This window comes from Acyrthosiphon pisum, chromosome X (assembly GCF_005508785.2).
Source record: "Acyrthosiphon pisum isolate AL4f chromosome X, pea_aphid_22Mar2018_4r6ur, whole genome shotgun sequence".
Classification (NCBI taxonomy): domain Eukaryota; kingdom Metazoa; phylum Arthropoda; class Insecta; order Hemiptera; family Aphididae; genus Acyrthosiphon; species Acyrthosiphon pisum.
This window is the reverse complement of record NC_042493.1, coordinates 70163295-70177305: the sequence shown is the minus strand read 5'-3', so window position 1 is coordinate 70177305 and position 14011 is coordinate 70163295. Positions and strand designations below refer to the sequence as shown.

The following is a 14011-nucleotide window of genomic DNA, read 5'->3' as shown; positions in this document are numbered from 1 at the left end:
TATCATTCTATATGTCCATCTGACGGTTACATGTAAACTCCCCCGGGGATGACTCTCGAATTGCCTCCCAAGTAATGGTAGGTGGCTTTTTTTCATTCGAATTGCCTCTCTAGCATACCTAGACTATTAATTAATATTATCAATACTTGTACGTGTACTACCGAATATTTTATAGATTTCCGAATGCAATATTACTGTCGATCACTGATAAACTAAATATAGTTGACTATCTTATTCAATATAACCAGTTCAACAGTCAGTTTTCGTTTGCCAACCAAAATTTCAATATTTCAAAATTAAAAGTGTTGGAAAATAAATTTAAGTATAGCGTTCAGACTAAAGACTAAATTAGTTATCTTGACTACCCACCTATCTAAGTAAAAATAGATACTAAATCGCATTGTCTAAAAATTAATTAAAAGCTAATTTTGTGCTAAATGATAGTTTAACAATATTCGGTAAGGTTAACAATGTATAAAACATTTTTCATACAATTTAAAATAATTGAAATTATTTAAATTTAATTTATGCCTTCAGCGTAAATTGTATAAATATTTATGTATTTTCAATTTTCATTAGTATTTTTTAATAATTAAATTATTGTCGATGAAAAATTTTTCGTTTAGTTGAAAATTAAGTACCAGGTTCCTCATTAGTTATTATTAGTGGAAATTAAAAAAAAAATTTAGCGTAAATCCACAATCTATTTTTATGAATGTCTGAAGTTAGAATTGTTATAATTTTCGTCAAAATCACGAATTAATAGCAATCTGTTATGAGTTGAAAATTCATAATACATTTTCTATTTATACCTAAGATTGGAAAATGTAATACAAGATTCCACTTATATTTTCCTACCTTTAACAAAAAAGTCTACCTGAAAATCAAATAAATTGATTATGACTATTTAAAGTTTAATTTTTTTTGACATTGGTTATTCACATAATTTCTCATGAAATTGAAACGATTTAATTATTTTGTTGTTATTCAAAAATGAATAACTTTAGACGCTTGGAATTTTCACTTAATTTTAATTTTATCATTACCCATACATGATACAATTTTCAAAATATTTTTACTCTGTTTGTGCCATTTGTAGATATTTTCAAATTTCAAATTTTATTGGTTTTTTTCTAAAATTTCGTTATTTTTTTTTATTTCTGGTGAAAACATAAAACGCTTGAAAATGTAATGCTAGGTTCATCATACTATTACATAGTAATTTAAAAATATTAAAAACGACGTGACGTAAGCGTGACGGTATGTACTCGGTATGTTACTCGGTTGTTTCATTTGACGTTGTAGGAACGTTGCAGGGACGTTGTAGGAACGTTGCTAGGACGTTATAGAAATCATGACAGAGGCCGATCAGTTCTACGTGTAACAGGAGCGTATGCTTTTATAGCGACGGCGGCCGAGAACGAGTGGCTACAACTACCGCCGCCGTAAAGTTACAATTTATTGCCGCCGCCGTCACAGGCACTGCGATCGAAGAACAGTAGCGAGTAGCGCGTACGACCCTGGTACACGGAGCCCGCAATGTATTCGCGGACACACTTTCTACACACTCTAAACAAGCAGTACCCTGCAAGCAGTACCCTGAAATGGGAAAATTAGTCTTTCTAATTCTTTGTTTTTAACATTGAAATATTATTATTTTCACTCACCTTGTTTTTGCATTTTATGTTATTCATAGGCATCTTTAATTATTTTTTGAAAGTTTTTTTTTATTTTAATTGTTTTCCATTTAAAAACTGCATTTTTATCCAGTGCAAATTTAGAAGAAAAATAAGCTTAAAAAAATTAAGTATTTTTCAGAGAGAGGCGTATCATTCAATATCTGAATACGGTATTTTGATAGAAATAATTTTTAACAAAAATAATAATAGTACCAGTGGCGCAACCAGAGCCCACCCCCCCCCCCTCCCCTATTGGACCATACCTATAATGGGCTATATTAAAAGATATATTTTTATTAATTTAATTTAGAATTGTAAAATTCTACACAAACTGTTATTAGCAACAAAAATAATAATTTGGTGATAGTTCCGCACTATGACAACAAAATGTATAATAATTGATAGGTTAGGTTGACAAATAGTGTGAAAAAGAAAAATGTTTCGTGTCCTGTTGTCCCGACAAAAGTTATGAGGGACGCATTTTGTCCCGTTTTTCAAGTCTGTCCGGTATTAATTCCGATTTTCCCCTAACTGTTAGGTAATTTAAAATGTTTAAGATTTATTTTATAATAAAATCGTTTTGTTTTCTATATTTTTGTATGACATTATATAATACAATCTACTTTTCAGTGGTATTTTTCAATTCTTGTGTTGACAAATTTAGCGGATATAAAAATATATGAAATTAATAATGTCATATTATTATTGCGAAGTAAAAAGTAGGTACTTACTACAGTTATACGAGATGGTACTGAAGTTTATCGAATGTTAGTTACTACAGAGCTTGCGCTAAAGAAATATTAGAGCTGCACATACTGTTTGTTTTACACTTTAATAGAAGTAAAAAAATTTGATGCTCGCTTCGCTCACACATAATAAATAACACATACTATGATAATACATATTTAATTATATTATATTATACGTCATAATGTATGAATATTAACAATTAAAATAACAAATTACTTTAAACTAATTTTAAAATGATTTTATTTTATTTTTTATGACAACCTCTTCGTCAGTATCGCTATTTTCCACTTGGTGATGTTTGTTTGTAGCATCTAGAAAGACTCCATGAAAATAATTTTGTTGTTTAGCCTTTGTTCTTTTAATAACTCTATGTTTTTTGCTATTCGTCCATTTGAGAATTGACATATTAGGATTCCAATCATACAAGGGAGACTTATTATAATGAATGTATAAGTATGTATATATTTTCTGTTGATACACTCATGGTGGAACGTAATGGAGACTTTAATAAGTTACTGGCACTTATTAAACGCTCCATATCCGCGCTGTGAGGTTTGGCTACTAGTATTCTTGCTAATACCACGGTCGTGATATACTTTTTCGTTTCAAAAAAAATCGAGAAGATCAGATAAGTAATTCCAGAGTTTAGCCTGTAGAGAGATTTTCATTTCACATTTATATACTTGGATTATATAATTATAATATAATATTTTTTTAAACAATTATTGAATTATTAAATGTATGAAATGTACCTATAATGATATTTTTATATAATTATAATATGTAATAATATATTTTTCTACCGTGCAGGTACTTACATAATATGTGCCTTTTTTTTTAACTATATAGGAACTTACTTATCTCATTCTTATATTCATGTAGGAATTTGCACATCTCATATTATGTAGGAATTAACGTATGTAATTGTTTACCTATACTATACTCTCGTGTAGGAACTTATGATTCCCCTAGACTTGACCCTGCAAGAGAGTTTACCACCGGGGAGCTTACTGGTCATTAAAATCGAGAGAGCTTACAATCGAACTATTACATACCAATAGGTACTACAATACCAGTTGTATAATATATATTACTTACCTGGCTACCTATATTAATTCATTAATTCAGTGGAAGCACAAACGATTATATCTTTTGAAGGACAGTATTTTTTATGACACCCACTCCATGACTAGACAGACTAAAAAAGGTAAAATACTAATAATATTATGTAGGTACATTAACTATTAATAATATACATATTTATACAATTGACTTTCACTTTCCATTTTCCGATAAGTGTCTATACCTACATGGCTATACACATACCCACCTACACACCTAAAACGTCTTGAGTCCCATGCCTAAAAAACAACCTTCGCACCGCCACTGTATGCATTTATAATATATCTAAGCTATACCTCTTTTACCCAGTACCAACCAATATGTAAAACATAATACATTTTATCATGTACCTATATTTTATAACACATGAAAAAATACTGTTATCATTTAATTTCAGTTTCAAATATTATGTATTTTCCATTAGTCAGTATGTCTAATATCAAAAACTTTTTAAAATGATAAAACGCAAGATCATAGTAATCCATGAGTATCACGCTTTCAATCAGAAAATGTTACACCACTTGCAGGACGCCAAAATATCCAATAAATAATAATATTATAAAATGGTTAGGTACCATGTATATTATATTTATAGAATAATATATTAATATATTGTCATCAGGTGTTTTTGATACCTACTGGATATTTTTTGTATCAAATCAAGTGGTTCAATTGTCACCGGATCATATTACACATTTTTATGTAAATAATTTACAAACATTGAATTTTTTAGTTGCATACAATATGGACTTAAATTATGGTGCAATAAATTTAATGTCGATTTTCCATACTTACTCAAAATATAAATGTAAATTTAGGATAAGGAATTAGGAAATATGCATATATTTGCATTTTGCATGCATGATGTATCGCAAATTGCAAAAATAGAAATTTAAAGCCAATATAAATTATAACTATTATTTATTTATACTCCTTAAAACTAATTTTATAAAAATATTATGTATAATCCATATGACAATTTTCATCACTATTCACTGTTCGTAAAATAAAATACAATGAACTGGTACTAACAATAAAAAATAATACATTTCATGATTATTTATAACTTAGGTGGTTTTTTTGTTGTGTTTTTTGATTAAATTAGTTTTTCTTAGTCACAGAAACACTTTCAGATTCCTTTCCAACCCAGTATTCTCCACCGTTCTTGGCGACTGTGTATCTAGAAAAATAATATAAATTATCATATTATTATTTTATACAATAAAAAGTTGTATAATATTATAAATGTATAAATATCTTATGATTTCGTATATATTTTTTATTGGTATATATATATATATTATTGGTAATAGGTATATTACGGTTAATTTTTTGATATTTTATTTTGACGCCCATTAAAATATTATATTAATAAAGAAAAATATTTATAGGTAATATAGACATGACATATTATAAGTTTTATTTGAAAATATTTACTCAAAAAATAACTTGTATAGGTATAGTTCTAACTTATAGTTGTAACAAATAATATGTGGTGAGTGGATGCTACACACCCATACATCAGTTGTGAAAAACGTTTCACACGAAAAGAAATACTAAGGCTACAGTCATAACTCATAAAACATAACTTTTAGTCGAGAAACCGAATTTATATAATTATATATGAATCAAAAGACATTGTATCATGTGTCTTAGTGTTTTCATATTTTTAAAGGGTATATTATTTTTACCAAAAAGTTCTTTAAGTCGTCTTTAAGACAAAAAATAACCAATTTTAAAATAATAATAACTTTTTTTTAATAATGATATTAAAAACTATTACAGCACAGCAAATAATGTTTTTTTAGCGTGTATAAATTTGGTTTATAATACCTATGACTTAAGTGGATTTTTTTTATACGAAACCTTTCTTCTATAATATGTTCTTGTAATTGTACTTATGCTGCTTTAAATTTGTATTTAAATATTTTTAAATTTTTCTCAAGACTTCATTAAAATGACCTTAAAATTCGAATGCCTTAAAAATTGAGTGTCTAGCACAGCATCCATAGTAGCAACTCTTGAGTCATTCATACTTTGTTGAACAATTTACATTTTTTGTGAAGAGAATTTACTATTTTATGGTCCTTAACTTAATTTTAAGTAAAATACTAGTCCCCTTAATTTATTATTTAATTCTAATAATAACTTATTGAAGGCTATTTCAAAGATGAGCATATTTACGACCGATATTCAATAATACAGTGATCCCGTTACAACGAACTCCAAGGGACTGATTTTTTTTCGTTATAACAGAAATTTCGTTGTAACGATGGTAGGGTAAGGTAAGGTCGGTAGGGGACTTCTATGACTTTCGTTATAACGGGATTTTTCGTTGTATCGGTATTCGTTGTAACGGGAACTTACTGTAAAAGTTTGACTATGGACTCCCTACTTAATTAAGTAACCTAATCATTTCCTAATCAATAAAAAAACATTTGTAATAATAATATGTGAGCCATTTTTATTTTTAACTATTGTAACTTATTGTAATAACTAATATATCTATGGTATACCCACAAATATCATCTACTCGTATCATGGTAATCTAGGTAATTAAATCACCTAGTGGTATTAACATATATTATTAGATAGTAATATTATGTTAATTTAATATTATTAACACGAGAAAAATAATCTCATATATTGATGCAGTTCAAGAACGCCAATGGGAAATTACCAGTGGCAGAACTGGAATTTTTTCCAATCACCTTTTTCTAAGTTTTACGTCACAAATATTTTAAAACGGACCAGTTTATTAACCTAGATGCTAGTCCAAGGGGGGCTCTGGTCACCCCCTTAAATCTACCACTGGACATTTCTAGGTATGATAATTTTTTTTTATTTTTTTATTTAAATCTCGGGAGACAGAAATTAGATCCACCGGCCTCACTTATTATAGGTTAACTAAATAATAATTATATTACGTTATACAGAAGATTTCATCATAAACTTAAATTTAAATCAAATTTATTTTTTACCATGAATTCGCGAAGCTGAGTTAAATTCGGAAACTTCGTGTTGACGTATTAAGAAACAGAGTAAATTATTAACATTTAAATCGATACTATATGATTTCCACCCAACTATAAATGTAAAAAATTAAGAATTAAAACTATTAAATATTAGACAATAATTTCATCAGTTTATACTGTATACTGTACAGACACAATGCTATAGGTCGAAACAATCAAAAATATACCAGTACCAACAGTCTATCACTTAGATAGAAAAAATAAAATAAAAAATGACCCTGAGAAATGAGTTGAGACAGAATTCAATATCATATTCTATTATTAAAAAATAAAATTAGATAAGTATAAGTTAGTATAGTATAGGTAAGTATAAGGTACCTAGCTACAAATTATTTTAATAATCTTCTATAATTGATTTTGTCTGCAACATTTAGTTGTTGACTGTTGTAAAGTGTTAGAATGGGGAAGTACTAAGTGTCTAAGTATCAATGTAGGTATACACTATAAGTAGGTACCCGCGTATACGTTATTTGTAACTTCCATTACATTCACTACTAAATCGGCTCTTAAATAATTGTACTTTAGGTGTATTAATGGCCTTGAAATGTTGTTGTATACAACAAATTAGCATATTATTTAGACTGTATGGTGCGTATTATAGTAATTTATATACATTTAAGTGTTGAATCGGAAAATCCCATGCATCTCTGCGAAATACGTTACACGTTTTACGTTTTCACCTTTAAGGTACCTATATAATATACATTTAATTATTTGAATGTATAATAATAATAATACGATGTTAACAACATCTACATTAATATATATATACTCAATACCTATTATAATTATAATTCTGAAAAATCACTAAACCAGTCAAGTCAGCTACGTATATGTTTAAATTGAGTTGAGAAATAAACCAGTCGTAACCTTCCAAACATTATGAGTACCTAGGTACTGAGTTTAAAATTTTGTTTCTAATTATTCATAGCATGATAACTTATTTAAATTACATTTTAATTGATAAGTATGACGTGTATCAATATTTGCTATACAAAGAAATGTAACAAATAAAAAAAAACTAAATGTCTAAATGTTTGTTCAAACGTGTAAGAATAGTTATTTATAATTTAGATTCTATCCTAACTTACTTATATCATATTAATATACTATGGACGAGTATATGCCTACAACAATGGCACCCACAGGAGGGATCGAATGGGGCCAACAGATTTTTATTCTGAATGTTAGTAAAATGGATTAATTTTTTTTTAATAAGAAAATTATTGTTTACAAAATAATTTAATGCTGATAAGTAAATAATTTAAAAGAAAAATACAGTATTGTCACAGTCTCACAATATATTATATTAGTATGAAAATACAATATAAAATATATACATCGTAGATTTGCTATTTTGATTTTTTTTAGTTTGTAATGCTTTATACACATAGACACAATACAGTAACAATATAATATTATGCTTAAATTATTATGTTATTGTTTAATATATACCTATTGGCTAGACACACATTGCCCTCCTCCCCCTCTCATCCAGTGAAAATGTCTACGAGCATCCTCAGCTTACAACATTATAATGTTACCTTACCAGTTGATCAATATTATACGGTCCTCTGTTTCATTTGAACCATTCACTCATCAAAAATAATAAAAAATAATTTGTTATTGTTAAGGTGAACGTGTACCAGCGGCCATCACCCATTAGTAAGTTTGTACCTATTTACATTTTACGAAGTTTACAAAAACGTCAACTAGGTAGGTACCTATTTTTGCTATAACTATTTAGCTAACCTATGCTACCCGTTTATTTTCCCTACATAAAATTCAAAAGGTATAGGTTAAGATTTAAAAATTTGACTGTAGATACTATTAACTAAATCAGCTTCTATAGTTTAGCTTATAGTATCATAGACTATACCTACTTAATAAGAATATTATTGGAATATAACAATTTCACTATAGACCAAAAGACAAAGACTAGTTCTGTTGTAATAAATAAACAAAACTGTCAAAGATAAATGATGTCAAAAGTTGATAAGAGTTGAACATTTTGAATACAATAATTGTAATTATTACAATTATGATGTTCTAATGACATCGTTTCGTTTAAATTCAAAAATTGTGGAATAAGTACTAAGTGCCATTGCTATTTCCGAATGCAATGCACAATTAATAAAGTAAAATAATTAATGGGTTGAATACGTGTATAAATTTGTGTCCTCTCTACAAATTAGAAATGTACCTATGAAATTGCTTACAATGTTTACTGAAGTGTTAAATACCTATAGGATATTAAAAGTACTGAATATTGTAAAGAAAGTAAAATATTTCTAAATTCCATAGTCTCAAATAATTTTTAATTTAGGTAGTATAATAATTACGTTAAATGTAAATTTAGTTAAAGTCCTATAAAGGTATCTAAACTTTTTTAGTGTTTTTCTTTGAGTGTGAACTGTGCTGGTTTTTTATAACAAACATTTGTGTATGTATGTTTTCCTTAAATTTATTTTAATAATACAATTATTAATCCGCTATTTCTTAAAAAATGTTTATCATTATCAATAGATAAATTTAATTTGGATCATAACTTTATATTATATGCTGTTCTATATTTCTAAAACTATATTTTTTTAAATTAATATATAAGACAAAGGTATGTTTTATACCCTGGTATAGTGCCATAGTCGTGTATAAATGCATTATATTTTAAATATAAAATATATGTTTGAATTGAAATCATTTATTAAAATGTAATCGATTTATTTACGTATGTGTGATGTATTTGTGTATTACAAAATGATCTTAATACAAATTAAGAAAAATGTTTTTATTATTTAATCTCAAGCCTTAACTTCTTTTTTTAGTAGGTAAGTGAAAAATTGAAGTACTTTAACCTAAACTAATGTAGGTACTTTCTAAACATAATATAACAAGTTAAAAAAAATGATAAACTAGCTAGACAGCCTTGAAGATTGCAACACGACACTTAAATGTTAAAAATCGTTTTCATTCATTATAAGTTCAATGTACATAGATTTGTTTCGTTTCCTTATTGTGGTGTTTGTAAATAATTGTCGTATCATTAATTATCAATTTTGTCATGTTTCATCTGAGTGACTTTTCTTATATTTCCTACGATATTTTTAAGAATAGGCATTATTATTATTATCAATTATGCCAACTCCTAATAAATATAATTGAAATAATGGCACTGATAATATTATATTACACGACTTCATTAACGAACTATAAATAATAGATCTTCGAGAATTCACTTTCATAATTAATTTTACTCGATTAGCTGTTTGCCTGTTTGTGATCACTATTTGATGCCAATCGATGGTTATGGCTAATGAATAAAAGCGTCCTTACTCGGGAAACGATTACGGTGAGGGACACGCACTATTACACAACATTTGTATGCAAATGAGTATTGAAATGTATGTCATTATGTCAACGATACTTTTTGAAGAAACATTTCATACCGGCATTAAAGTAAGTATGTTTCACATTTGTCACATTATAATATTATATCGTACGCATACGACTAGTCTGATACTTAGAAATACCGGTTTAATTCTATATGCCTACACTATATGTCATATCATATTTCTTTTCGAAAACCCGTTCAGCTACAACCACTTTTTATAAATATATGTCATTATTACTCCCAATAAACATATTGCCCATTGGTTATTTTGTAATAGTTTAACTTAGGCTATTGTAATGCTCTTTAATGTAATACTTACTTAAATTTTAAACTCTGTCCTTCAAGATTTTTCGGTGCGTTCCATGTAAGAACTACTCTTGATTTTTCGACAGCGTTTGCATGAGTTGCGGTATTCTATGAACAATTTATAAACATAATTTGTTATAATCAAACGTTTCATTGAACGAGTTACGACCTCATTAGTTATATAACAACTTCACGTCGTGTACTTAATAGTTTGATCAGCCAACTGGTTTATTATTGTAAATTATTGTCATACAAATTAAATTACAATTTTAGTATAGTTATTATTCCGCGTTTAAACATAATCTGGTTTGAATAATCTATCAATATAAATCGTGATCCAGATCATATAATAATTCAACCGATAAAATAAATTTGAAATATATTAGTTATAAAAATACCTACTATTATAGTATAATAATAAGTTCGAAATTTCGAAATCTCTTCATGTCGAGCCTTGTATGGCTAAATCAGCAAAAACTACATGCATAATATTATATTATTTTAAACTCATATACTGTTTCTAATGTCATCTGCTCGTCTATTATAATTTGTCTATTATTATGTTGTGCACTCACGTTGGTCGGTCCATCTGGGCAGCTAATGAGCTTCCATTTGCCCTTGAACTCTGCATTGTTCTTGGACGCGGGCAGAGACGTGAACGAGCCAATGGGCTTGTCATTGCTATCTCTAGCTTGGATTATGAAGCCTTTGAATTTGGAAAAGTCTTTGGAGGCGAGGGTCAGCGTCATTGATTCACCGCCTTTCACGGACTTGCGGTTAAGCGTTAAGGTGTAGGGCGATTCTTTTGTCTGGGCGGGGGCTCCATGCTGGGGCATCAAGTCGGTGCACACTTCCAAAGGTGCGCCTTCGGAATAAGCCAAGGCAGTCTGCAGGTAACCGAAAGCGGCTACCGACACCAACAGCAGAGCTAATTTAGCGTTTACCATCATCATTATGACTGAAAAACGCACAAAAAACACACCGGGTACTGATTATTTTGTTTAAACGTATATTATAATAGGTTTAAATTATTTTTAATATTCACACAGTTATACCACAAGTTAATTACATTTATTAGGTAGGTATTGAAATTTGTATTCTTATAATAATACGTTGGTACACGATAGGCAGCATGTATAATATTATCTACCGGCATACAAACATTTTGTACTTACTTACATTTGTTGAAGGCATACGAAATTATTAATATATTTTATATTATACAGGTCGAGTGAGTACTTATATACTTATCGTCGTTCTCCAGTTGCAACATATACTCCAGACGGCATTTTAATAATTAGACGGGTATAATATAATATTATCATCTATACTTGGTTATTATTTCTAACTCAACTGGTATTTTAATATTTGTAATATTATGCCCATGGTTTATTATTGTTTCTATTGTTAGGTACCTACATAATATTATCTTTATACCAGGGTGTATGAGCACGACTGAAACGTTAAAAAAATATTATAGATTCCTGTATGAGATTGTATAATTATGTAATAATTTTTTTAATGTATTTAAATTTATAAAAGAACATTATGTTTATTATTATTATTGTTTTTATAAGAAAAGAATAATGAACACAGTAATTTAATAATCAAAAAACGGTACTATAATGGCAAACTTAATTTGTACATAGTTATTCTAATTAAAAATTATGATCGTACGTAAAATTTATCGTAACACGAAATAAGCGAAAAAATTATTTAATTGTTTAAGTATTAGGTGTATTATATTGATAACCTAAAATATGAATATTATAAAATATATTATATACCTAATATAAATAGGTTCCATTATTTGTTACATTGTTATCAAATACATACTACTTAGGTAATTGTTTAAATTGAAATATCACACATAAATTCATACATATTGTTAAATCTTGTATGCTTTAACTTACTGACAATCACAACGTAACTAATATATGAAAATCATATACTAAGTCATAGAAAAAATTACATTTACATACCTAATATAATATAATATAATTTATATAGTATTTATGTAAATTAATTAAATTAAATAATCACTTAAAATATTATGTTACCTATTTGTTGAATATATCGAATTACGAGTCAAATGTTGAAGTATGAGCTCAGCACACGATATCAAGTTGAGTACTGCAGCAGTAGTCGATGATACCTTTGTCCAGTACAACATATAAAGACTATTACCACACAAAGAATACACAAATACAATTGCGGAAAGAAAGGGAACTTAACCTTCATGGAGATTGTCTAATAATATACTCATTATTGATTTATACCTGACCTGTGCATAATATTCACACAAGCGTCTAGAATAACTCGTTATCTGTGTGCTGTTTCCCACCCAAGCTCCTCATGCAGACAAACAATTATTATTCGTCTTCACGTTATGTTTTAACCTCCCTCGTTAGACATCACTTCGGATTCGGATGAATAACGGCTGTACTTAATATTTAAAAAAAAATCACTCGCAATAGCGTATGACCTACTATTATAGGTACATTTTTATGCATCTTATAATTATGACTTATCGTTTTTATTTTTATATTTTGTAGACAAATTAAAATAATTTTGTAATAATTTGGTAGGTTGTAGGACGCCAGGTAGAAGGAGCCAGGTTGGTACATATTAAAATTTAAAAGCTTATGATCGTTAATCGTTATTACTTATTACAGAGAATTTTTCTTTATTCTATATAGAATCTGCAGAGGTCGTTTTGTACGTAATTACTAAATAGTAATTACAAATTTTTGAATATATTTTATTAGTAATGATAAATTAGATGATTTAAATTTAAAATAAAAGATTAGTTGCTTATTCTTATCATAACATTGATATTATTTTATTAATTATATTATGCTACTTAATAATTACCATATTTTGTTGATAGTTTTACAGTTAAAATATTATATATCTACATGCGCCAGAAACTTACCGATATATCTATAATTTTTTTAGATATTTTTATGTAACCAATTTGCAAACTAAATACAGATTTATCCAATTCATTTTTACGAGGGCATTAAAGGGTACCTATCTTTCATTGAAAATAAATTCACAAAAAAATGTTATTTACCATATTTCACACGCTGTTATAGTAAGTACTTTTTTGGCAATTGGAACATTGTGTAATTGAATCTATATAGTCTTCTTCACTTGCAAAATAAATTCAACGACATAATATGAATACATTGCGGTTGCATTATTGTAATGTGACATGCCGATATAACTTAGTTAATTATTAGAATAACTGTTGCGTTGGAAGGATTTTTATAAATTACAATATACTATAAATATCTACATAAGAAATTAAAATTACCTGCATTTTGCCATTTTTAATAACTACATTTACTTTGAATAATCCTTGTATGAAATTATAACATAGTTACATACTAATAAATATATTATATATATGGAACTATGGAAGTATGCTGTATGGGTCAATAATTTTGTATTATACCTACCTAGTAATAAAGAAACAATACCTATACCTATATCTACATACAACCTACAACCTACTTACATACATAAGTTTCATAACTCATGTACCTATCTACACCAATATATACGTATATCTGTGTGACTCTACCCTATAATCCTATATAATAAGAATATTAATCCATTATCCATACACAATACATATATATAATTTTTACTATCACCTATCGGCTATCAACAATTATTAAATAGGCATCAATTTATATCCATTTGTCAAAAATGATTAAATT

At 27.8% G+C, this 14011-nt stretch overlaps 1 protein-coding gene across 1 annotated transcript; it reads right to left on the bottom strand.

Moving 5' to 3' along the window:
- Window positions 1–4455: 4455 nt before the first annotated feature.
- On the bottom strand, window positions 4456–12500 carry LOC100161673 (putative defense protein Hdd11). The gene is made up of 4 exons (XM_001944259.5): window positions 12344–12500; window positions 10859–11241; window positions 10297–10391; window positions 4456–4731 (listed from the first exon to the last, which is right to left on the bottom strand). Exons 2-4 carry the CDS (start codon window positions 11234–11236, stop codon window positions 4653–4655), a joined length of 552 nt encoding a protein of 183 aa, XP_001944294.1. The 5' UTR covers window positions 11237–11241; window positions 12344–12500; the 3' UTR covers window positions 4456–4652.
- Between the last annotated feature and the right edge of the window lie 1511 nt (window positions 12501–14011).